Source organism: Elephas maximus, chromosome 25 (genome assembly GCF_024166365.1).
Source record: "Elephas maximus indicus isolate mEleMax1 chromosome 25, mEleMax1 primary haplotype, whole genome shotgun sequence".
Lineage (NCBI taxonomy): Eukaryota > Metazoa > Chordata > Mammalia > Proboscidea > Elephantidae > Elephas > Elephas maximus.
In genome coordinates this window covers 34,255,235-34,282,282 of record NC_064843.1, presented here as the reverse complement: position 1 = coordinate 34,282,282, position 27,048 = coordinate 34,255,235, and the positions used below count along the sequence as shown (strand labels likewise).

The 27,048-nt window shown below is 40.8% G+C and overlaps 1 protein-coding gene across 1 annotated transcript; it reads left to right on the top strand.

Annotated features, from left to right (window-relative positions):
- Positions 1–2,599: 2,599 nt before the first annotated feature.
- On the top strand, positions 2,600–14,487 carry PROCR (protein C receptor). Its single transcript, XM_049869725.1, has 4 exons — positions 2,600–2,878; positions 5,377–5,628; positions 6,474–6,749; positions 6,968–14,487. Exons 1-4 carry the CDS (start codon positions 2,809–2,811, stop codon positions 7,081–7,083), a joined length of 714 nt encoding a protein of 237 aa, XP_049725682.1. The 5' UTR covers positions 2,600–2,808; the 3' UTR covers positions 7,084–14,487.
- The last annotated feature ends 12,561 nt before the right edge of the window (positions 14,488–27,048 follow it).

Genomic DNA, 27,048 nt, shown 5'->3' with positions numbered 1-27,048 from the left:
TAGTCCAGTTTAATCCTTGTCTGAAGAGTTGGCTTTGGGAATGGTTTCAGTTCTGGGCTAACAGAGAGTCCAAGGGCCATGTCTTCCAGGGTCCCAGTCTCAGTCAGATCATTTAGTCTGGTCTTTTCACTAGAATTTGACTTCTGCACCCCACTTTTCTCCTGCTCTGTCAGGGACTCTCCATTGTGTTCCTTGTCAGGGCAGAAGTTCTCTCAGTTTTAATTTGAGGGGTTGCCTTTTTACTACTATTATTGACCTAGGTTTGGTACAGTAATTGGCTTGGTGGAAATCATTACAAGGAATCTCAGAGTCTTCCTCCCCCTTTAGGAATTTGTCTTAACCCTGAGAAACTGAAAGTAATGATCCATTTTTGAATTCTAAATTCTTTCCATGCACATTTGCTTCTTCTTGCTAGAAAATGGGTAATGTCAAATTGAAGAATGGAGAGTTCCCTTCTGGGACTCCCACTCATTATACGAACAAGCACTTTGGTCCCATAACATGTTCACTCTTAAGTAATTGGCTTAACCCCAGTAGGGACAGATTAGAACATCAGTAGCCACTTTGGGGGTCTTTTACCTTTTGGTTTTTCTGTGCAGTAAGTTAGAGAACTTTGTTTGTATTTAGATTTTTGTTTGAGCTCCCTAATGACAGTTTGTTAAGTCAGTAGCTACTTTAGGGTACTTTCCAATTTGAGAGACTAATATATCTAAGGTCTAAGATAAGAGGCTGGGTCTCTAGCTGGCAGAGTGAATTAGGTTTAAAAAAAAAACAGGTTTCATATGGTTATTACAAAGGAATCTCAGAGCTTTTAAGCCGGGCATGGGTTCGAGCATCTTAAAATACTCTAGGGCATTTGCCACTGACAGAAAGACATCCGTGAAAGAATAAGTTGGGACATGAGATGGGCGAGAGCATTAGGCTGCCCATCAAACCCAAACCCACTGCCATCAAGTTGATTCTGACTCATACCAGCCTTATAGGACACAGCAGAACTACCCCATAGGATTTCCGAGGCTGTAAATGTTTACAGAAGCGGACTGCCACATCTTTCTCCTGTGAACAAATATGTATACACATGGGAACCTAATTTGCTGTGTAAACTTGCACCAAAAATACAATAAAAAAAGAAACAAGTTGTGTGTGTGCATTACACATAAACAGTTCTAAACAGTACACAATGTTCTGCAACTTACTCGTGAAGATCTATGCACGTATCGATCTCATTTAGTTCTCTATTTAGCAGATATTTATTAAGTGATGCACACTATTCTAGGCCCAGAAGAAATGAGGTAGACAGCCTTGATCTTCACGGAATGTCCTCTGGTGGGACACTCAGACAATAAACACATAAACAAGTAATATAATTTCAGGTAGTGCTAAGCAATATGATGAAAATAAAGTAGGAGATTGGCTGGAGGAAGGCATTATTTTTACGATTGCATAGTAGTCCACAGTAAGAATTTACCACAGTTTGAGAAGTGACTTTCAAACTTTTCTACTTGCTTCCTGGATAAGAAATACAGGTGTCCCCTGCAGATAACAAAATCTGAGGATGCTCAGGCTCCTTACCTAAGATGGCGTACTATTTTCATATAACCTATGTACATCCTCCCGTATACTTGAAATCATCTCTAGATTACTTATAATACCTAATGCAAGGTCACTGCTATGTAAATAGTTGTTATACCATATTGTTTAGGGAAAAATAACAAGGAAAAAAGTATGCACACGTTCAGCACCGTTGCAACAATCATGGGCCTAACTACAAAGTCCACGTTAACAACAAGGTAACTTTTTTTTCCCAAATATTTTCAATTCGCAGTTGGTTGAATCTGCAGATATGGCATCCATGAATACAGAGGGTCAACCGTACATTTTACACTGTGATCCTGAACTCATACATATAAATGTACTGAAACACAAAACCTAAACAGATATATACAACTTTTCATGAGCAGAAAATTTCACAAAATAATACTTACCCTTACTAAGGATAATACACTAAAATTTTCTATTCTGTACTATTACATTTAAAAAAAAAAAAAAAAGGAAGGGGGATTATGACCTGCTTAATTGATTTCATTGTCCACTCATAGAGTGTGACTTCAGTTTGAAAAACTTTGCTTTATGTAATCCATCCTCTATTGAGATTTATATAGATGGTTCATAATTCTCCCCTATTACAAATAATGCTGCCCTGAGCTGCTTTATACTCATTTCGTGACTATTTCTGAGAGCACAGTCCCTGGTTGTGTAACTGCCATTCACTTAAAATTCTGATGAACTGCAGCCAGCATGCTGGAAAACAGAAGTCTAATCCTGGATCTGTCACCATCATGATGTGTAAACTTTAGGCAAGTCCCTGCACCTCTGTGGGCCTCAGTTTCCCCATCACTAACCTACCAATCTCTACACCCTGACGTCTGTTCTAAATTGAAAGCAGATGCCCCACCCCCTGACTCAGCTCCGGCAGGAATTCTCAGAGAGTACTTCTCCCCCTTTTCCGCTCCCTGACCCTCAGGGGCAGTCCAGGGAGGAGGAAAAGGGCAGGCCTGGGCAGGAGGCGCGGTGCAGGGCGGTGCAGGGGGAGGGCAGAGGCAGGCCGGCCTCCTAGTAGGAAATGAGACAGAGTAGGAATAACACTTTATAAGCCTGACGCCCTCTTCCTCCTCTCTCCTGGCCTCCTTCCATCCTCCTTCGTTCCCAGACAGCCTTCACTCTTCTTTCCCCTAGGCTGCAGCCAGCCGGAGCCCTCAGTCAACCAGAGCCTGGAGACCAAGCTGGGTCAGGAATCTCAGCCTCAGGATGTTGACAACACTGCTGCCACTGCTGTTCCTGTCCGGCTGGGCCGTTTGTAGTCAGGGAGCCTCAGATGGTGAGTGGGGGCACATCTCCTGCCTCGGGATGGTTCTGGGAAATCTCAGCCTATCTGGGTCCATGAGTAGGACCCGAGAAGAGTTTATCCCACAGTCTGTGTCTACAGCTGGCTGGGTATCTCTGTAGAGCGGTCAGGCTCCTGGAGGCTGGTTCGTGTCCCAAAGCCAAGGTGAGGAGTTACAGTTCAGCCCCTGGGAAATGAGAGATGGATGAAGCTGGGGAAAAACGATGAGGGGAAAAATGGGAAAGGGATGGGTAGACACCGTGAGGAATCAGTCTGGAGGAGAGGGGAGAGAAGGGATGAAGTCTGGAGAAGGGGAGATGAGGGTGATAGTGGATAGGGGTGAGTTTAGGAAGATGGGGAGATTCAGAGATGAGAAGAGAGATAGAGGGAATGGGGAGACAGTGGGAGAACTGATGGAAGACTTGAGGGAAAGACAGGCTGATATAGGTGAGGCAGAAGGGGAGACTAGGAGAGATGAAGAAAGACTGGGTATAGCTGGGGAAGTGAAACTTGGGGGGAGACAGGGGTAGAGGCTATGGAAGAACTCATGGGGGATCAGGCTGCCTGAAGTGATCTCATTTGAGTGGAGAAGGAGAGTTACCGGCCCACATTGTAATTGCACAGGGGCCTCCTTTTCCCTCTTCCACAATCCCTATAGCTTCGGTCTCCCCCACAGAGAGGGAGCAAATAATAATCAATATTCATGGCATGCTCATTATGGTTAATACATGTACTGACTCATTTAACCCCCACAAAGCCCCCACAAGGTAGGTAATATTATCTGGAGGTTGGTTTGTGTCCCAAAGCCAAGGTGAGGAGATACAGTTTAGCCCCTGGGAAAGGGGAGATGGATGAAGCTGGGGGGAAATACATGTGGAAAAATGGGAAAATGATGGGTAGACAAGGTGAGGAATCAGTCTGGAGAAGAGGCGAGAGACGGGATGAAGTCTGGAGAGGGAGAGATGGAGGTGACGGTGATAGGGGTGAGTTTAGGTAATATTATCATCTGCATTTTACGGAGGAAGAAACTGAGTCATAGAGCAGTTAAGAACCTTGTCTAGAGTTACCCACAGAGATACACTTCTTTATACCTGCAGGCTCAGAGCACAACTTCTCAAATGCAAACATGGACAAGATACGCTCATTCACACAGACTGGCAACCCTGGAGAAGCCCAGTGTAGCCTGTGTGTATACGGGGTGGATGGAGGAGATAGTCACTTAGAATCCAGGGAGACACAATGGTCGGGCATTGCTGAAATAGGCCCACTGTGTCTAGCAGGGCAAAAAGGAGGGGCATCAGGAAAGCTTCTCCAAGGAGAAGAAAACTGAGCTGGGTTTTAAAGTATAACTAGATGTCTCATGGGCAGAAAAACGCAGGCAGAGCAAGCCTGACATGCTATTCACATGTCAGCCAAAAGGCAGCATGAGAAACCTGAAGTAGTTTGGTATGTCTAAGCATGAGGAAAAGACTGGAAAGGGCAGCTGGAGTCAAGTTACTGGCAGCTTTGAATGCCAGGCTGAAGACTTTGGATTTGATCCTGTGGACAGACACTCCATAGTGTAGCAGTGAAGCAGAGTGGCTAAGAGCACTAGATTCAGACTGCCTACACTAAACTTTGTCTCTGCTATTTACCATCTTGGAAACCCTGGTGGTGTAATCCTTAAGGGGTATGGCTGCTAACCAAAAGGTGGGCAGTTCAAATCCACCAGGCACTCCTTGGAAACTCTGTGGAGCAGTTCTACTCTGTCCTATAGGGTCGCTATGAGTCGGAATCAACTGGATGGCAGAAGGTTTATTTACTATCTTGGCCTCAGTTTCCCATATAGGCTGGAGTTAATAATAGTAGCCACTGCATTCAACTATTGGGAGGAAGGCACAAATAATAACGTGTGTAGAGGGTTGAACACGGTGTCTGGGTCATAATAACCACTTAATAGATATTAGCTATTATTATTATTGGCGGAGGAGGGAACACTGGAGGACTTTAAGCAGTAGGACAAGAGTCACATGGAGGTCAGATTCCACTAGAAGGGCTGAATCTGAGTGTGATGAGGGAAAAAGATGATATCCCAGTTCAGCGAGAACAGACGAGACCTGCACTAGGGCAGTCGCAAGGAAAACAGAAAAAAAAGAGATGGAATTGTGATTTTATTTTAGGTCACGATTTGTTGACAAACCAGAAATGAGAGAGGGCAGGGCAACAACAGGCTCCTTCACACACCGGCCATATTACCTTGGGACAAGTGGCTTCTGCCTTTCGGGCTTCAGTTTCCTCACCTGTAAACTGAGCATAAAAATCCCTGTCCTGCCATCTTGGCAGGGTTACTGCAAGCGTTGAATGAGAGCAAGGGTGAGAGGGCACTTTGTAGTTTGTGAAGGGCCGAGATGGTGGGCAGCCCGCCTCTGGGCAAGGCGTTATTACCTCTGGCTGCCCGCCGCCCACTGCCACGCCGCCGGCCAGGGCCCCAATGCGCTGACTCCTACCCTCAGGCCGGCGGAGCCTCCACATCGTGCAGTTCGCCTACTTCCGCGACCCCTTCCACGTGTGGTACCGCGGCAACGCGTCACTGCTTGGGCATCCGACGCACGTGTTGGAAGGCACTGACACCAACTTCACGATCCTCCAGCTGCAGCCCCTGCAGGAGCCAGAGAGCTGGGAGCGTACCGAGCGAGGCCTGAAGGACTACCTGCGAGATTTCCACGGCACCGTGCGGCTGGTGCACAAAGAGCGGAGCTTGGCCTGTGAGTGCCGGCGCGCTGGGGTGGGGCCTCGGGCGGGGCCTGGTAGACGGAGCGGAGCCTTCTGGAAGGGACCGACCGTCCGGGCCGGGGTCTTGTAGATGGTCAGGTCGCTGTGAGAGTGACCTGTGGGGCAGGGCTGCTCTGAGAAGCCCAGCGATGCCTGGGCTCCGGGGCGCGGACGCTTGCTGGCTGCTGGATGAGAGCGCTGGGCTGGAGTGGACCAGATCTGTTAGCGCGGTGTCTACCTGACGAGGTCCTCCCTCAGGCCCTCTTCCTACTGGCATAACCTCTTGGGGTAGCCCGTTGGAGGGAGGCCCCCAACAGACCAACCTGCATCTCTCCCAGCCTGATTTCCAAAAGCTCACTGAAGACTCCACACCTCTCACCTCACAGTTCTCCAACTCCATTCCCTTGTAGACCCCTCCTTCCCTTCACACACACCCCCTCCAGCACTTTACCCTCAATCCTCCAACCATTTCTCCCAGAAGCTGAGTATTTCGCTGGTGTTCCCCTGCCTTCTTTCACAACCCCTAACCCTTTTTCCTTGAAGACCCCAATCTCTTCACTCAATTCCTTCTCCCTCCCTTCATAGCCCTGCAATTCCTTTACCTCATAGTCCCCCTTTTCTTCATAGTTCCTGATCCCTCCTTACGACCTCCCTCTCGTGTCTCCTTAGAGCTCCCAAACGCTTCTCCTCACAACTCCCTGATCCAGAATCTCCTCTCCTCACAGCCACCAATTCTCACCCCACAACCCCCTGCCACATTTTCTTAGAGAATTCTGGTCATGCCCTATACCTGGCACCTTCTGCATACGGCCCCTGACCCTGAACCCCCCATCCACAGTTCCTCTGACAATTCGCTGCTTCCTGGGCTGTGAGCTGCCTCCCGAGGACTCCAAAGCCCACATCTTCTTTGAGGTGACTATGAATGGGAGCTCCTTTGCGAGTTTCCAGCCAGAGACAGCCTCATGGGTGGCTCCGTCCCAGACACATTCCAAAGTGGCCAACTACACCCTGAAATTGCTCAACACCTACAATCGTACTCGGTATGAACTACTGGAATTCCTGCAGGACACCTGTGTGGAGTATGTGCAGGAACACACCGTGGACAACTTAAAAGGTATGATGGCACAGGCGTGGGGCTGTGTTTTGGGGAGGTGGCAGATTTTAGGCAAAGGGATGGATACCTTGAGCAACAGAAGGCCCAGGGCTGAGAGTTTGAGACAGAGCACAGCTTAAGACACTTAGTGAAATGGGCAGAGATCCCTTGGGGTTTGACTCCAACCACGGACTCCATGGGGGCATGTTCTTCAGGCTAATTCTCTGCATATTCTGCAGGGAGACAAACAGGCCACTCCTACACTTCGCTGGTCCTGGGCGTCTTGGTGGGCAGCTTCATCATCACCGGTGTGGCTGTGGGCATCTTCCTGTGCGCAGGTGGACGGCGCTGTTAATTACTCTCCAGTCCCCTCTGAGAAAGGGCTGGACTGATGGGGGCTGGCAAGGGACTGTCTCAGCTCACTACAAAGCCAGACTCCCCAGTTGGGACACAATATTCCAGAAGGTTTGGAGTAGAAGTTCCTTTCTTCTCCCAGCTGACTCACCATGGGATTTGATGTGGGGGAGAGGCTAGGTGGGCAGAGTGTTTAGTTTGCTAAGAACCTAAGAACTTGCATACTTTGCTGAATTCGTCTGAGAAGTGAATACTTACCTATCTTTGTGGAAAACAGATGATGGAGATGGGGCAGGAGGGTCTATGGCCCATCCTCCAAAAATGGACAGAATCACCTGAGACATTGAAAATACAACCAAATAAAACAAACCATTCATAATCAAAATAAACATATAACGCTTGCAGATGCGTCAGACTTGGGAAGGGGCACTGATGTAGTAGGGGTAAGCAGAGGAATGGTGGCAACGTAAAATCCAAGTAATATGGGAGCAAGAAGTTATTAATCGATCAATTAATTTATAATAATATTAATAAATTTCTTACTTATGTATAAGGCATTGCTATTTTCACTAATTTGCAAAACTTCGAGAAAAGTAACCTATACCCTTTGCTTTTACTACCTCATCTGCCACAAACTCTTCAAACCACTGCAGTCTGACGAGAATCGCTATAAACTGCTTCAAGATCACTTCTAATTGTCAAACCCTCGCCTGCTGTGATATCTCCAATGTTTAATTTTATGGACTAGAACCTTCTTTTTACCTTAACTTTTGAAATACAATTCTTGTCTTTTTTTTTTGTTTTTAACTGTTCTGGCCATTCTTTTTCAGTCCTTTTGACTTTGCATTTTACTTAATCCACCCTGGAAATGTTGACTTTCTTAGAATTCTTTTTTTTTTTTTTTACTACTTTTTTCCTCCATTAAACTATACCCTTTCTGGGTGACCTATTCACTTCCATCTTAAATGAATTCTACACTGTCCTCTGTATCTTTATATCATTTGTTTAATATTCAAAGCCCTGGATGGGAACATTCAAATGACCAAGCCTAGACCATGTTGGCTTTGCCTTAGCCAAAGGGTGGAAAAGAGGGGAAGCTTTGGGTACCTTTGACACCTGTCTTCCATTAAAACTCACACAGAGGAAGAAGTTTCAGTTGCTGGGGAACCAAAACGAACAAACAAACGAACACATACTACATCTCTATCCATTAATTTACCCATTCAGTAAATGTTTATCAGTAACCTCCATGCACTTCAAGGCTTCATGCTATGTACTTTGGAAGACATAGTCCTTCTCAAGGAATTCATTGTTTACTTGGGAAAATAAAACATGTACAAATAATGAACAATACAAGGCAAGATGTCCTAAAAACCAGAAGTTAAATATGCTATGGTATGATTTACTGTTGTAGCTATCATTTAGATACCGCTTTATATTTTTTGGAATTGTTTAACTTACATAATACCATTTTATACTTGCTGAGGCCTTGTAAGATAGGTATTCTCACTTTATAGGCAGAAACACGCTTAGAGAGAATAAGTGAAAAAAGTAAGTGGCAGAGCCGGGATTCAAACCCATGCCTTCCTGTTCTAGGGTTTATGCTGTTTTCCTCTACTAAAGCTGAGGGAATCAGAGCAATCTGCAAGAAGAAGGTGGGATTTGGGGGTGGGTAAGGTATAACCAACACAGACAGGAACGATACCAAAAAAAAAACCGAGTCCATTGCCATCGAGTTGATTCTGACTCATAGCAACCCCATAGGACAGAGTAGAGCTGCCCTATAGGGTTTCCAAGGAGCACCTGGTGGATTTGAACTGCCAACCTTTTGGTTAGCAGCCATGGCTTTTAACCACCATGCCACCACGGTTTCCGATAGGAACAACAGAACAGCTTAAATAAAGATATAGAGTCAGGAAAAAGTAGAGTAAATCTTAGGAAGGGTAACTGGTTCATTGTGATTGGAGAATAGGGGAATGGTAGAAAATGAGACTGGAAACATGGGAATGGTGGACAGTGAGATTAGAAGGGCTTCACTGTATTGGACCCTTAAGGCCTGGTGAAGGAGTTTGTTCTCTAGCTGATAATGAAGTTGGTAGGCAGAAAGCTGCTGCAGGCTTTTTTTCCTTTCAGGTGCATTGTTAAAAGGGGGCTTCAGGTAGATGGAGGCCCACTGACCTCATGCTTAAGGGTCTAGCTTGGACATCACCTAGATCAAGGCCAGACTAGGCTTTGTTCCCAGCTAGGGAGCAAAAGGGGAAGAATAAGGTGGGAAGAAGCCAGTCTGGAGAAGTGTGGAATCTCGGAGTATGAGTCAGATGTACTCAGGCTCTGAGATGTTACATTACTTCCTTTCATCAACTTCCTTTACCAACTCTAACCAGGGCTACTAGAATCATATCCTGACTTACGCTTTTCTAGCCCCTTCACAAATTTGCCATTTATAAAACATGCCAGTCTTATGCCCAGAATTCTTTAGTTCATCCCTGTTCGTAGGATAAAATCTAAACTCCTTAGTATGGCGTTCAAGGCACTCCACAATCCAGCACCAACCTGTCTTTTCCCTACCTTCGTCTTCAACCCCTGCCACTTTCTGAAGCTCTTTCTGGCTCCTCCAAACCACCGTTACTTTCTCAAAGAGACCATGTCCTTTCTGGTCACATACCCTTCACATCGTGTTCTTTCCTATCCCTGGCACTTGTATTCATCTTTTGAAACCGAGCTCAAGTGTCATCTCCTCTGTGAAGCTCTCCATAATTCTCCCATACATTATTATTTTTCCCTTTTTTTTTTTTCTGTGCTCCCAAAGCATGTATTAATATTCTGATTATACCATCATCACCATCTAATAATTTGTGTCTTCTCTCCTGGAATGTGAGGTCTCCAAAATGCAGATATGATATCACCTAGTCCAGGACTGATACGAAGTAGCTGCTCAATAGGAATGGAATGAGTGAGCATTGCCAGAAAACTCTCTCTCCCTATGCTAAATTCAGTAGTAGGTATTCAATGAATTTGTTTGGCAGAATGAATATATGAGTGAATGAAAATGACCTGAGTTGTAGTTCTGATTCTGCCAACATCCAGTTGTGTGACCTTGTGCAAGTCACTTCACCTCACTAATTCTGCTTTCTCATCTATAAAATGGAAATAGAAATGTATCCCCTGCTTTCTTCATATTACTGCTATAAGGATAACATAATGGATAAGAGAACAATTTATAAACTGCAAAACATTGTACTTATGTAAGGAATGATTGTGGTTATTAAAAAGCAATGGCTCAAACAAAAAAAAAGGCAGAATGGTCATCTAAGATATAACTAGTGGTCTCTTCCTGCCGGAAGTAAGGGAGAGTGAAGAAAATCAAAGACACAAAAGAGCAATTAGTCCAAAGGACTAACAGGCCACATGTACCACAGCCTACGTGACCCAGAAGAACCGGAAGAACTAAATGGCACCCAGCTACCACTACCGACCACTCTGACTGGGATTACAATAGAAGATTCTGGACAGAGCAGGAGAAAAATATAGAACAAAAAAAAAAAATCAAATTCATAAAAAAAGACCAGACTTACTGGCTCGATAGAGATTGGAGGAACTCCCAAGAGTATGGCCCTAAGACACCCCTCTGACTTGGAACTGCAGCCATTTCCAGAAACCAAGCCAAGCAATAGACAGGCATGTAAAATGAACAGTAACATCCAAAAAAGAAAAAAACTGCTCTGTAGAACTAACAATTATACAAGACTAAAAGGGCAACATTTGCCCAAAAGTAAAGATAAGAAGGCAGGAAGGGGTAGGAAAACCAGACAAAGGAAACGGGGAACCCAGGGCGGAAATGAGGAGAGTGTTGACACAGTGTGGGGATTGCAGCCAACGTCATGGAACACTTTGTGTAAAATTTATCGATTGAGAAACTGATTTGCTCTAAACTTACACCTAAAACACAATAAAATATTTTAAAAATAGGAAAAAAAGCCGTAGCTCTGGATTCTAATAGTTAAGGTGTATATTGTAAGCCTCAGCACAACCACTAAGAAAATGAATAAATAATACAGTTAGAAATAATTTAAGAAATTAAAATGGTCACTAGAATACATCCACTTAATACAAAACAAGGCAGTAAAGGAGGAACAAAGGAACAAAAAAATATGAGACATATAGAAACCCAAAAGCAAAAGCAGATGTAAATCCAACCATTTGATTAATAACATTAAATGGCAGTGGATTAAACAATCAGATCAGAAGGCAGAGATTGTCAGACTAGATTAAAGAAACAAGATACAACTTCATGCCATCTGTAGGAGACATACTTTAGATTCAAAAATACAAATAGGTTGAAAGTAAAAGGGTAGAAAAAGATATACTGTGCAAAAAGCAACCATAAGACAGATGCAGGGCCCCTATACAAATATCATACAAAATAGATTTTAAGACAAAAATGAAGGACTTTTGTAATGATAAAAGGGTCAATCAATCAGGAAGATAAAACAATAATTAAAAACTTACATGCACCCAACAATGAAACCCAAGAAATACATGAAACAAAAACTGCCAGAATTGATGTGAGGAATATACAATTTAACAGTAATAGTTGGGGACTTAATTCCCGCTTTCAATAAAAGCAGAATATCAGTAACAACATAGAAGACTCAAACAACACTATAAACCAACTAGACCTAACACACATGTATGGAACACATCACCCAACAACAGCCAGAATGCATATTCTTCTCAAGCATATATGGGCCATTTTCAAGGATAGACTATGAAACAAGTCTCAATAATTTCAAAGGATTGAAGCCCTGAGAAGTATGTTCTCTGATCATAATGGAATTAAAGTAGAAATAAACAACAGAAGGGACATTGGCAAAATCACAAATACGTATGTAAAGAACACACACCTATTCATACATATAATAAAGCACATGGGCGCACAGTCATGGATATCTCCTAGACGTAATCAAACACCTCTCTTTTAGTTATCTGGTGCTGCTGTAACAGAAATACCACAAGTGGATGGCTTTAACAAAGAGAAATTTACTCTCTCACAGTATGGGAGGCTAGAAGTCCAAATTCAGAGCGTCAGCTTTAAGGGAAGGCTTTCTTTCTCTGTCGCTTCTGGAGGAAGGTCCTTGTCATCAGTCTTCCCCTGGACTAGGAGCTTCTCAGCACAGTGATCCCAGGTCCAAAGGATGTGCTCTGCTCCTAGCACTGCCTTCTTGGTGGTGTGAGGTCCCCATGTCTCTCTGCTCGCTTTTCTCTTTTATATCTAAAAAGATATTGGCTTAAAACACAGTCTAATCCTGTAGATTGAGTCCTGTCTCATTAACATAACTGCTGCTAATCCCATCTCATCAACATCATAGAGATAGGATTTACAACATGTAGAAAAATCATATCAGGTGACAAAATGGTGGACAGTCCTCAAAATACTGGGAATCATATTCTAGCCAAGTTGACAGGTATTTTGGGGGGACACAATTCAATCCATGACAACTTTGCAGAATTGGTTTACTGAATTTAAAGGCTTAGGACCATAGTCTTGTGGGACATCTTGGTCAGTTGGTACAACATAGTCTATAAAGTTTATGTTCTACATCTTAGTTTGGTAAGTAGGATCTGGGGTTTTAAAAGCTTACGAGCTAGATACATCCAAACTCTCGTGAGGGACGGAGTTACTACTGGCCTAGGGCTGGTAATCGTGGTCTCAGGAGACATCTAGCTCAATTGGTATAATGTAGTTTATAAAGAAAATATTCTACATCCTACTTTGGTGAGTAGCATCTGGGGTCTTAAAAGCTTGTGAGCAGCCGTCTAAGATTCTCCACTAGTCCCACCTGGTCTGGAGCAAGGGAAAATCAAGAAAACCAAAGACACAACGGAAAAATTAGTCCAAAGGACTAATGGACCATAGCTACCACAGTCTCCACCAGACTGAGTCCAGCACAACTAGATGGTGCCCAACTACCACCACTGACTGTTCTGACAGTGTTCACAATAAAGGGTCCCAGACAGAGCTGGAGAAAAAATGTAGAACAAAATTCTAGCTCACAAAAAAAGACCAGACTTACTGGTCTGACAGAGACTGGAGAAACCCTGAGACTATGGCCCCCAGACACCCTTTTAACTTAGTACTGCAGTCACTCCAGAGGACCACCCTTCAGCCAAAGATTAGACAGGCCAATAAAGCAAACTATAACACACACTGTTCAACCATGTATATGAGACTAAATAGGCATACCAGCCCAGGAGCAAGGATGAGAAGTCAGGAGGGGACAGGAAAGCTGGACGAATGGAAAGGCAGACCCCAAGGTCGAGAAGGGAAGAGTGTTGACACATCTTGGGGTTGGCAACCAATGTTACAAAACAATATGTGTATTAAATGTTCAATAAGAAACTAATTTGTTCTGTAAACTTTCACCTAAAGCACAATAAATTTTTTTTTAACGTTTGGTTGTAATAGTTTTCTTATCCTTGCTTCCTGGTATGATGTCTAGCATTTCTATTAAAAAAAAAAAAAGAAGAAAAAGCTTTCAAGCAGCCGTGATCTCTTCCTGTCTGGAGTAAAAGAGAGTGGAGAAAACCAAAGACTCAAGGGAGCAGTTAGTCCAAAGGACTAACAGGACCACATGCGCCACAGCCTACATGACCTGGAGACCAGAAGAACTAGATGGCACCGGCTACCACTACTGACCTCTGAATGGGATCACAGTAGAGAATCCCAGACAGAGCAGGATAAAAATGTAGAACAAAAAATCAAATTCATACTGGCCTGGTAGAGACTGGAGGAACCCCCAAGAGTAGGGCCCTAAGATACCGTCTAACTTGGAACTGCAGCCTTCCCAGAAACCACCTTCCAGCCAAGCAATAAACAGGCCTATAAAATAAACAATAACACTTGAAAGGCACATGCTTCATAGAACAAACAATTATACAAGACCACAAGGGCAACATTTGCCCAAAATAAACATAAGGCAGGAAGAGATAGGAAAACCAGACAAAAGGAAACAGGGAACCCAGGGTGGAAATGGAGAGACAGCTGACACAGTGTGGGAATTGCAACCAGTGTCATAGAACACTTTGTGTATAATTTGTTGAATGTGAAATTAATTTGCTCCGTAAACCTTCACCTAAAACACAATGAAATATTTTTTTAAAAAAGAGCATAATGCTCAAGGTAGACATTTTTTATTAGTTCAGCTAAACTTGTTTGGTTTTAATAAGGCTTTGGGGAATATTTTTGGTTTAAGGTTTAAAGATTATCTCAGGGCAATAGTTGCAGGGGTTCAGTCAACCTTCGTGGCTCTAGGAAGTTTTGAGTCCATGAGAATTTGAAGTTCTGTTTTGCATTTTCCCTCTTTTGATCAGGGCTCTTCTATAGAATATTTAATCAAAGTGTTCAGTAATGGGAATGTAATTAGTGTCACTAAATTGTACATGTAGAAACTGCTGAATTGGTGGATGTTATGCTGTGTATAGTCTCAACAACAACAACAAAATAAATGAAATTTAGGAAAAAAAGATGTTCAGTGATGGTAGCTGGGCACCATCCAGTTCTTCTGGTCTCATGGCAAAGAAGACAGCTATTCATGCAGACAATTACCCACACATTCCATATTCTCCTCCTACTCCCAGCTTTCCTTCCTCCTCTGTTGCTGCAGTTGAAACCAATTGTTGTGCCTTGGATGGCTGCTTGCAAGCTTTTAAGACCCCAAGCACTCTGAAGTAAACTAGGAGGTAGAACAGAAGCACTAAACATGTTATTAGGCCAGTTAACTGGGATGTTCCGTGAAACCATGATCCTAAAGCTCCAAACCAAGAAACCAAATCCCATGAGATTTAAGCTGCCTCAGCAGCTACTCTTTTTTTTTTTTTTTGTAAATACATCTATCACACAACTTTTGCTAATTCCACTTTTTACAGATGTACAACTAACAGCAATTATAATAATCAGCTGTGCAACCCGACTCTTAATCAGTGTGCTATTTCCATTGCTGTTAACCCCCCTTTCCCCACCTTCTGCCCCTCCCAATACTAACAAACTTTGTTCTCTATAAAAAGTCTTACAAAAGCTTGCGAGTGGCCACTTAAGATACAACTATTGGTTTCTACTCACCTGAACCAAAAGAAAAAGATGGAAATCAAAAACTCAAAGGAGAAACCAGTCTACAGGACCAATTGCCTACACAAACCACAGCCTCAACTATCCAGAGACTTGAAGAGCTAGATGGTGCCTGGCTACCATTACCTATCGTTCTGACCAGGGCCACAATAGATGGTTCCAGATAGAATGGGAAAAAACTGTAGAAAAAAATTCAAAATCTTAGAAAAAAGTCCAGACTTACTGGCCCAGCAGAGACCTGGGTAAACCCTGAGACTATCACCCTGAGATACCCTTTAAACTTTGAACTGAAACTACTCCCAGAGGTCACCTTTCAACTAAATAACAGATTGGCTCATAAAATAATATCATCTGTAAGTATTATGTTCCTTTTACATATATATACAAAAAAAATCATCTATCTGAGACCAAAAGGTCAACATTTACCCTAAAGCAAAAAAGAGAAGGACAGGAGGCACAAGAAAGCAAAACTAATGAAGACCAAACAACCAGAATGGAAATAATGAGAGTGTTGACACAATATGGAAAATGTAATCAATGTCATTGAACAATATACGTAGAAATTGTTAAATGAAAACCTAATTTGCTGTGTAAACTTTCACCAGAAACTCAATAAAATATTTTTTAAAAAAGAAAAGAACATACTCCTAAATAACCAATGGGTCAAAGAAGAAATTACAAGGGAAATTAGAAAATGTTTTGGGGTGAGTGAAAACAAAAACACAGCATACCAAGTTATAAGATGTAGCTAAAGTAGTACTTACGGGGAAACATATAGCTGTAAAGGCCTGTATTAAAAAAGAAGAGACATTGCAAACCAACAACTTAACCTTCCATCTTGAGAAACTAGAAAAAGGAGCAATCTAAACCCAAGTCAAGCAGATGGAAGGAAATAATAAGGATTAGCACAGAAATAAATGAAATAGAAACTAGGTAAACAATAAGGAAAAATTACTGAATGCCAAAGTTTGTTCTTGGAAAAGATCGACAGAATTGACAAAACTTTAGCTACACTTGCCAAGAAAAAAAGAGAGAAGACTCAGATTACTAAAATCAGGAATTAAAGGGGGGATATCACTACTGATACTATATAAATAAAAATAATTATAAAGGAATATTGGTCAAAATTGTTTGCCAACAAATTAGATAACTTAGATAAAATAGACAAATTCCTAGAAAGACGCAAATTATCGACATGGACTCAAAGAAATAGAAAATCTAAACAGACTTACAAGTAAAGACGTTAAATTAGTAATTTTAAAACTTCTCGCAGAGAAAATCTCAGACCCAAATGACTTCACTGATGAATTCTACCAAACATTTAAAGAAGAATTAATACCAGCCGTTGAAAAACTCTTCCAAAAACTAGAAGACAAACAGTTTCCAGCTCACCCTATGAGGCCAGTATAACACTGATAACAAAACCAGACAAAGATATCACAATGTTTCTTATGAGTATGAAATATGAATATAGATGCAAAAATCCTCAACAAATACTAATGAAATGAATCCAACAACTTATAAAGAGGATTATACACCATGATCAAGTGGGATTTATCCCAGGAACGCAAAGTTGGTTCAACATATGAATGTCATTAACACACCATAATAACAGAATAAAGGAGAAAACCCACATAATCATCTCAATGGATGCAAAAAAAATATTTGAAAAAATCCAACATCCATTATGATAAGAACCCTCAACAAACTAGGAATAGACGATAACTTCTTCAACCTAATAAAGGACATTTATGAAAAACTGAAAGCTAACATCATACTTAATGATGAAAAACTGAAAGCTTTCCCTCTAAATCAGGAACAATCTGTGATATGCAGATAACACAGCCTTGCTTGCTGAAAGCAAAGAGGACTTGAAGCATTTCCTTCAGTATGAATTACACCTCATCATAAAGAAAACAAAAGTTATCACAACTGGACCAATGACCAACATCATGCTAAACGGAGAAAAGATTGAAGTTGTCAAGGATTTCGTTTCACTTGGATCCACAATCAGCGGCCATGGAAGCAGCAGTCAAGAAATCAAACACCATATTGTATTGGGTAAATCTTCTGCAAAAGATCTCTTTCGAGTGTTAAAAAGCAAAGATGTCACTCTGAGGACTAAGGTACCCAATCTATGGTATTTTCAATCACCTCATATGCATGCAAAAGCTGGACAGTGAATAAAGAAGACCAAAGAAGAATTGATGCCTTTGAATTATGGTGTTGGCAAAGAATATTGAATATGCATGGACTGCCAGAAGAACAAATCTGTCTTGGAAAAAGTACAGCCAAAATCCCTCTTAGAAGTAAGGATGGTGAGACTTTGTCTTATGTATTTTGGACATGTTATCAGGAGGAACCAGTCCCTGAAGAAGGACATCATGCTTGGTAAAGTAGAGGGTAAGGGAAAAAGAGGAAGATCCTCAGTGAGATAGATTGACAAAGTGGCTGCAACAGTGGGCTCAAGCATAACAAGGATTGTGAGGATGGCACAAGAACGGGCAGTGTTTCATTCTGTGGTACATAGGGTCGTTATGAGTCGGAACCCACTCGATGACACCTAACAACAACATGTCCATATAGCCATCATTTGGACAACTCTAAGGGCCTTAGTGGCATAGTAGTTAAGAGATTGGCTGCTAACCAGAAGGTCAGCTGTTCAGACCCACCAGCCGCTCCTTGGAAACCCTATAGAGCAGCTCTGCTCTGTTGTATAGGGTCTCTAGGAGTTGGAATCCACTCGACAACAATGGGTTTTTTTTTAAGGGCTTTGGAAGTCCCATTCCTCTTCTGGGAAATGACGTGAGAATATTTGGCTTAGGTTTATGCTCCCAGTGGCCACAGTTATGGCAGGCCCAGTTGGAATTTATGTGAGTAATAAACAAATCTGGAATACATTTAAACAAGCAATACCCCAGAATATTCTAAAAGCCTCCTTCTGGGTGGCCTGGCTTACTGTCTTCCTCCACCTTTTAATTCGGTTCAACATGTATGTCTTATTTTATGTCTCCTGCCAGTTGCTCTGCGTGAGAAAGATGTGGCATTCTGCTTCCATTAAGAAACCCTATGGGGCAGTTCCACAGGGTCATGATGAGCCGGAATTGACTCAACAGCAGTGGGCTTGGTGTTTTAGGGGGCCAGATGTTCTGAATTTTCTGATTAGTGCAACTTCACTCCATGTGTACTCCATTCTTCTTTCAATACAGCCACTTTTGCTGAAGCCTATTTTATTCAAAGCATTGTGCTTATGGCTTCTGGGCATACAGAATGGGTAAAACATGATCCCTGCCCAGGAGCTCACAGTGTAGCATGAGAAGCATACATTCAATAACTCATTTTTTACACAGATAGAATGAGAAAAAAAAAACATAATAATTGTAAGCTATGTAGGGAGAAAAGGGATTCAGCAGATTACATCTGGGCCTTGAAGAACCACGAGCATTTCAGTAGGTGAAGAGGAGAAAGATGTTTTTCCCCTCATAGGCAAAGATCCTTGAGGGAAGAGATTATATCTTATTCATCTCTGTGTTCTTCATACCCGGCATAGTGCCAACATGAGGAAAATGCCCAGTACATATTTGTTGTTAAAAGGTACTCAATAAATGGCTGGATGAATGAATAAATTGAGCTTTTTGAGAAAGGAAATTATTTCATCCAGTTTTCAGCTTACTTGAATAATAAAAATCACTTACATATAATTTTATAGCCACATAAACATTTTTATGTCTATTACGTCATTTAAAACTTGGTTGATCTGCCCAAAAGTTTATGAGGAAAGAAGGGCAGATGTTATCATTCTCATTTCCTGGCAGATGTTATTATTCTCATTTCCAGTGGAAAGAAATCAAAACTCTACTTCCTTTAATATCCCTTCATATATCTGAAGGATTGTTGTAAGTATACCTGAGTGTAAAAGGCCTCTCATGAGTGGCCTCAGTCTTGCTCCATACTCTCCATACTCAGAATTTCTCTACACCCCCAAAATAGATTAAACTTGACAGTGCAAACATATTTTACAGATTACTTCCTGGGAAGCCTGAGGAGGCTCAACACGCCCCACACAGCAGAAACTTAATCAAATTTCATTTTAGACATTTATGTTCTTCTACCCAACCTTCCTCTCCCTAGATATCAACTCATCTCTCTTCCTTCTCTTTCCTCTCACAATGTCTCAACCTCTTCTCACCAAAACAAATAAAACCCTTTATTTTTTAAGCCTGTCATTTTTCAGTATGAGAATTTCTCTTTGCAAACCAAAAACCCTGTAGTTTTTTGTTTTTTGATTTCCTTAAGCATACCCCTTTGTGTCTCATTTCATCCAGTTAAAGAAGGGATTAATAATCAGAGAAGCTGGACTATATGAAGAAGAATGAGGTGTCAGGATTAGAGGAAGACTCATGAACAACCTGTGTTATGCAGATGACACAGCCTTACTCACTGAAAGTGAAGAGAACTTGAAGCACTTACTGATGAAGAATGAAGACCGCAGCCTTCAATATGGATTATATGTCAACATAAAGAAAACAAAAATCCTCACAACTGGACCAATAAGCGACATCATGATAAATGGAGAAAAGATTGAGGTTGTCAAGGATTTCATTTTACTTGGATCCACAATCAACACCCATGGAAGCAGCAGTCAAGAAATCAAAAGACGCGTTGCATTGGGCAAATCTGTTGCAAAAGACCTCTTTAAAGTGTTGAAAAGCAAAGACATCACCTTGAGGACTAAGGTGCACCTGGCCCAAACTATGGTATTTTCAATTGCCTCATATGCATGTGAAAGTTGGACAATGAATAAGGAAGACAGAAAAATTGATGTTCTTGAATTGTGGTGTTGGTGAAGAATATTTAACATACCATGGACTGCCAAAGGAACAAACAAATCTGTCCTGGAAGAAGTACAACCAGAATGCTCCTTAGAAGCAAGGATGGCGAGACTATGTCTCACATACTTTGGACATGTTATCAGGAGGGATCAGTCCCTGGAGAAGGACATCATGCTTGGTAAATTAGAGGGTCAGCGAAGAAGAGGAAGACCCTCAATGAGATGGATTGACACAGTGGTTGCAACAATGGGTCAAAGCACAGCAACAATTGTGAGGATGGCACAGGACCAGGCAGTGTTTTGTTCTGTTGTGCATAGGGTTGCTTTGAGTTGGAGCCAACTTGCTGGCACCTAACAACAACAATAACAAGAAGTAGACTGTAAAAAGTTGGATATGTATATTATAATTCCTAGAGCAAAAATTGAAAATATAGTACCACTCTTTATAGCCAAAAATCAAATAGATATATTAAAACGAGTACTAAAAATATTCAACTAATCCAAAATAAGGAAGGAAAGCAGGAACAGAGGAACAAAAAACAGGAGACAAACAGAAAAATAAGAAAATGTTAAACTGAGAACAACCATATCAATAATTACCTGAAATACAAAGGGTCTGAACATATCAATTAAAAGGTAGAGATTGTCAGATTGGGAAAAAAAGAAACAAGACTCAACTCTATGTTATCTGGAAGGAACTTAATTTAAATATGAAGATTAGAGAGGTAGTACAGGCATTGTATAATAATAAAAGGGTCAATTTGTCAAGAAGATGGAACACTCTTAAATATAGTATGCAGTTAATAACAGATATCTAAAACACATGTAGCAAAAACTGATGGAACTAAAAGGAGATATAGAGAAATCCACAGTTATACTTGGAGACTTCAGTACTTCTTTCTAAATAATTGATAAACAAGTAGATGGAAAATCATCAAGGATATATAAGACCTAAATAACACTATAAACCGACTTAAGTAACATTTTTTAGAACATTCTACCCAAGAACAGAATATGTATTCTTTTCAAGTGCCCACAGAACATACACTAAGATACACCATATTCTGGGCCATAAAGCAAAATTCAAGAATTTTTAATAAATTAAACCCACACAAAGTATGTTCTCTGACTGTAACAGAATCAAATTAGAAATCAATAACAGAAAATTCCCAAATATTTGTAAGTTATCAACGTACTTGTAAATAACCCATGGGCCAAAGAGGAAATTTTAAGGGAAATGAGAAAATATTTTGGATTGAATATTTGAAAATGATAATGTAACATATCAAAATTTATGGGTTGCACCTAAAGCAGTGAGTACAGGGAAATTTATAGCTTTAACTGTTTACCATATTTTTACACAAATAACACACGCCTTTTATGTTCGTTTGCCAGCTGTGCCGCCTGCCTGCAAGGTATTTTCATAAGCAACACTATGCCAATTTTTTTTTACATGTTGCTGTAAAAAAAATTAGCATAGCACACTTACAAAAATATCTTGCAAGGGGAGGGTGCAGCTGGCAAACAAATGTAGAAGGTTCTTATTATTTGCATAAAAATATGGTATATTCAAAAAGAAGAAAGGTCTCAAATAATAACCTAAGCTTCCACCTTAAGAAACTGGAAAAACAAGACCAAATTAAACCTAAAGCAAGCAGGAGGGAAAAAATAATGTGATGGTTAAGGTTGTGTGTCAGCTTGGTTGGGCCATGATTCTCAGTAGTTTGGCAGTTATGTAATGATGTAATTAGGCAGTTACATAATGATGTAGTTATCCTCCATTTTGTGATATAATGTAATCACTTCCACGATGTGATCAGCCAATGAGTTATAAGGGGAATTTCCTTGGGGGCGTGGCCTGTATCCAATATATATGGACATTCTGGCAAAGCTTGCTGGTTTTTGCTCACTCTGGATCCTGCATCCAGCTCATTATCATCTGACTTCCAGTTTGGGACATCAGCTGGTAGCCTGCCATATTACCTGCTGATCTTGGGATTCATTGGCCTCCACAGCCTGTGAGCCGGCAGCCTACTGTTTTACCTGCTGATCTTGGATTCATCAGCCTCTGCAGCCCATGAGCCAGCAGCCTGCTGTTTAACCTGCTGATCTTAGGTTTGTCAGCCCCTGCAGCTACATGAGTCAGGAGAAGCCTCCAGCCTGACACCTGACCCATGATTGGGAGACTTGCCAAACTCTACAACTGTATAGGCCATTTCCTTGAGGTAAATCTCTCTCTCTGTGTATGTGTGTGTGTGTGTGTGTGTGTGTGTGTGTGTGTGCTTATTTATATATACGTATATATACTTCGCTGGTTTTGCTTCTCTAGAGAACCCAGCCTAAGACAAATAATAAGAGCAGAATGTAATGAAATTGAAAACAGAAAAACAATAGAGGAAAATCAATGAAATTAAAAGCTGATTCTTTGAAAAGATCAATAAAATTGATAAACTTCTAGCCAGAATGAGCAAGAAAAAAAGAGAGAAGATACAAATTACTAATAAAACCAAAAATCCCATTGCCATTAAGTCAATTCCGAATCATAGAAACCTTATAGGACAGAGTAGAACTGCCCCATAGGGTTTCCAAGGAGTGGCTGGTGGATCTGAACTGCCAACCTTTTGGTCAGTAGCCAAGCTCTTAACCACTATACCACCAGGGCTCCAAATTACTAATATCAAGAATGAAAGAAGGGATATCACTATAGCCACTTCAAACCAGGGCTTCTAACTTGGCTCATTCCGGTTCCCTTCCTGGGAACTTGTTACAAATGCAAATTGTCAGTAGGGAACTTGTTACAAATGCAAATTCTCAGCTGGCGGTAGTGGTTTGAACTGGAACAAACCGGTTCAAAGCCCTGCTTCAAACATTATAAGGATAATAAGAAAATACTACAAATAACTCTATGCCTATAAATCTGACAACTTAGATGAAACAGACCAATTTCTTGAAAGACACAAACTACCAAAACTCACTCAGGAAGAAGCAGAAAACATGAATAGTCCTATGTCAATTAAATAAATTTAATTCATAGATTAAAACCTTCCAGTGAAGAACACACCAGTCCCAGACGTTTTACTGGCAAATTCTACCAAACATTTTAAGGAAAAAATAATGCCAATTCTATACAAACTCTGGAAATTAAAAAAGGATGTACACTCCCCAACTCATTTTATGAGGCCAATATTATCCTGATACCATAATGAGAAAGAGATTACAAGAAAAGAAAACTACAGACCAATATCCCACATAAACATAGACACAAGAATCTTCAAAATATTAGCAAATGGAATCCAGAAACATATTTTTAAAAGTAATACAAGTAGAATTTAGTCCAGGAAAGCAAATTTGGTGCAACTCAAAAATCAATGATGTAATTCACCATATTAGCAGACTGAGGAAAAAAACCACATGATCATCTCAATTGATGCAGAAAACACATTTAACAAAACTTGACATCCATTCATGATAAAATCTCTCAGGAACTAGAAAGGAAACTTTCTTTAATAAAGACCTACAAATAACCTACAGCTAACATTACACTTAAAGGTGGAAGGCTGAGTGCGTTCTCCCTAAGATTGGGAACAAGACAAGGGTGTTCATTCTTACGACTCCTATTCAACAGCATCCAGAAAGTTCTAACCAGTGCAATAAGGCAAGGTTAAAAAAAAAAAAAAAAGACATATGAGTTGGAAAGGAAGAAATAAAACCTCATCTATTCATAGAAAATATGGCTGTCTATGTAAAAAATTCTACAAAAAAAGCTCCTATAACTAATTAATAAGTTTAGCAACCCAAAACACAGGATACAAGCTCACAATACAAAAATCAGTTGTATTTCTATATACTGGCAATGCACACTTAGAAAACAAAGTTAAATAAACAATATATTATTTATAATAGCACCAAAATAATGACATACTTAGGGATGAGTCTATAAAAATTTAAGTCAAGATGGATCATAGTTCTAAATGTAAGACGTAAATCCATAAAACCTTTAGGAGAAAAATCTTTGTCAATTTGGGTTAGGCAGAGTTTTCAACTGCAATGTTAAGTCATGATTTACAAAAGGAAAATTGATATATTGGGATTTATTGAAATTAAGATTTTTTTCTTTGAAAGACATTTTTAAGGAAATGAAAAGACAAGCAACAACCTGAGAGAAAATATTTGCAAATCATATTTTTGACAAAGGACTTGAATCCAGAATTTATAAAGAACTCTCAGAGCTCAATAATAAGAAAATAAACAGTAAAATAAAAGAAAAAACATAGACAAAAGATTTGAACACTTTACCCAGGACCATATATGAATGGCAAATAAGCATATGAAAAGATGCTCAACATCATTAATAATTGTTGTTGTTGTTAGGTGCCATTGAGTCGGTTCCAACTCATAGCAACCCTATGTATAATAAAATGAAACACTGCCCGGTCCTGCACCATCCTCACAGTCACCATAATGCTCATGCCCATTGTTGCAGCCACTGTGTCTGTCCATCTCGTTGAAGGTCTTCCTCTCCTTCACTGACTCTCTACTTTAACAGGTATGATGTCCTTCTCCAAGGACTGATGCCTCCTAATAACATGTCCAAATTATGTGAGACATAGTCTCACCATCCTTGCTTCTAAGGAGCATCCTGGCTGTACTTCTTCCAAGACAGATTTGTTCCTTCTTTTGGTATATTCAGTATTCTTTGCCAACACCATAATCCAAAGGCGTCAATTCTTCTCTGGTCTTCCTTATTCTTTGTCCGGCTTTTGCTTGCATGTGAGCCGATTGAAAACACCATGGCCTGGGTCAGGCACACCTTAGTCTTCAAGGTGACATCTTTGCTTTTTAACATTTAAAGGGAGGTCTTTTGCAGCCGATGCCAAATGCAATGCGCCGTTTGATTTCTTGGCTGCTGCTTCCGTGAGTGTTGACTGTGGATCCAAGTAAAATGAAATCCTTGACAACTTCAATCCTTTCTGTTTATCATGATGTTTCTTATTGGTTCAGTTGTGAGGGTTTTTGTTTTCTTGTTGAGGTGTAGTCCATACTGAAGGTTGTGGTCTGCAATCTTCATCAGTAAGTACTTCAAGTCCTCTTCACTTTCAGCAAGCAAGGTTGTGTCGTCTGCATAACGCAGGTTGTTAAAGAGTCTTCCTCCAATCTGGTGCCCCATTCTTCTTCATATAGTGCAGTCTCTCAGATTATTTGCTCAGTATACAGATTGAATAGGTGTGGTGAAAGGATACAACCCTGACACACATCTCTCCTGACTTTAAACCACACAGTATCCCCTTGTTCTGTTCAAAAGACTGCCTCTTGATCTGTGTACAGGTTCCTCATAAGCACAATTAAATGTTCTAGAATTCTCATTCTTCTCAATGTTATCCAAAATTTGTTATGATCTACACAGGTCGAATGCCTTTGCATAATCCATAAAACACCGGTACACATCTTTCTGGTATTCTCTGCTTTCAGCCAGATCCATCTGACATCAACAGTGATATCCCTTGTTCCCCATCCTCGTCTGAATCTGACTTACATTCCCGGCAGTTCCCTGTCAAAGTACTGCTGCAGGTGCTTTTGAAGGATCTTCAGCAAAATTTTACGTGTGTGTGTGATGTTAATGATATTGTTTGATAATTTGTGCATTCAGTTGAATCACCTTTTTTGGGGGTATGTATAAATATGGATCTCTTCTAGTTGGTTGGCCAGGTAGCTGTCTTCCAAATTAATCGTTAGGGAAATGAAAATTAAAACCACATGAGATACCACTGTTGTTGTGTGCTGAGTCAATTTAGACTCATAAGAGCCCTATATGACAGAGTATAACTGCCCCATAGGGTTTCTTCCTAGGCTGTAGTCTTTAAGGGAGCGGATCACCAGGTCTTTTCTCTTACGGAGCTGATGGTGGGTTTGAACTGCCAACATTTCAGTAGCAGCCTAGCACTTAACCATTGTGCCACCAGGGCTCCTTGAGATACCACTATACACCTATTAAAGTTACAAATATATATACACATACACGGAAACTTTGGTGGCGTAGTGGTTAAATGCTATGGCTGCTAACCAAAAAGTCAGCAGTTCAAATCAGCCAGGCGCTCCTTGAAAGCTCTATGGGGCAGCTCTACTCTTCCCTGTAGGGTCACTATGAGTTGGAATCGAGTCGACGGCAGTGGATTTTATATATATACATATACCAAAAACCTGACAATACCACTTCCTGGCAAGGATATAATGCAACTAGAGGAGCTTCATTCACAATTATCAAAACTGGAAACAACCCAAATATTCCTCAATTAGAAAATGGATTTACAAACTGTGGTATAACCATACAGTGGAACGCTACTCAGCAATAAAAAGGAATGAACTATCGATACACGCAGCAACATGGATGAATCTTAAATGCCTTATGCCAAGTGAAAGAAGCCAGATTCAAATATCCAAATGGCTACTACATACTGTATGATTCCACCTATATGGCATTCCAGTAAAAGTATAGGATGGAGAACACATCACCTTTGCCAGTGTTTAAGGGTTGGGAGAGGTTGTGACTACAAAGAGGTAACACAAGGGAATTGGGGGGAAATGATGAACTGTTCTGTATTTTGCTTGTGGTGGTAGTTATATGACTCTGCATTTGTCAAAACTCACAATACTGGACATGAAAAAGAGTGAACTTTACTGAATGAAAATTACAACTAAATTATACATATGTGTGTGTGTATATGTACATAAATAAGTTCTTTTTTCATTTTCCTCCCTCACGTTACCATCAATTTATATCTCACAGATTCTGTATTTGTACAGTTGTTTTTCTTGAACCTAAGAGCAAGTCTGCCTGGATTCCTGTTAGCATTTCTTCTTATTCCACAGAATCTAAAGCTTCATCATTTGGAATTCATTCTTTTTGAGTAGGTTATTTCTTCTGTTGCAAGAAGTTCCAACTCCTATTATTGGGAGTGGTAAAATAACCACACTATCTGCCGTTAGCACTTTAGCAGGGTTCCACTTACCGG

Excerpts from the sequence above, each read along its gene's own strand:
- PROCR (XM_049869725.1), top strand. The coding sequence starts at position 2,809 with ATGTTGACAACACTGCTGCCACTGCTGTTCCTGTCCGGCTGGGCCGTT. Across the intron at positions 2,879-5,376 it reads TAGTCAGGGAGCCTCAGATG|GCCGGCGGAGCCTCCACATC; the intron begins GTGAGTGGGGGC and ends TCCTACCCTCAG. Across the intron at positions 5,629-6,473 it reads CAAAGAGCGGAGCTTGGCCT|TTCCTCTGACAATTCGCTGC; the intron begins GTGAGTGCCGGC and ends CCCCATCCACAG.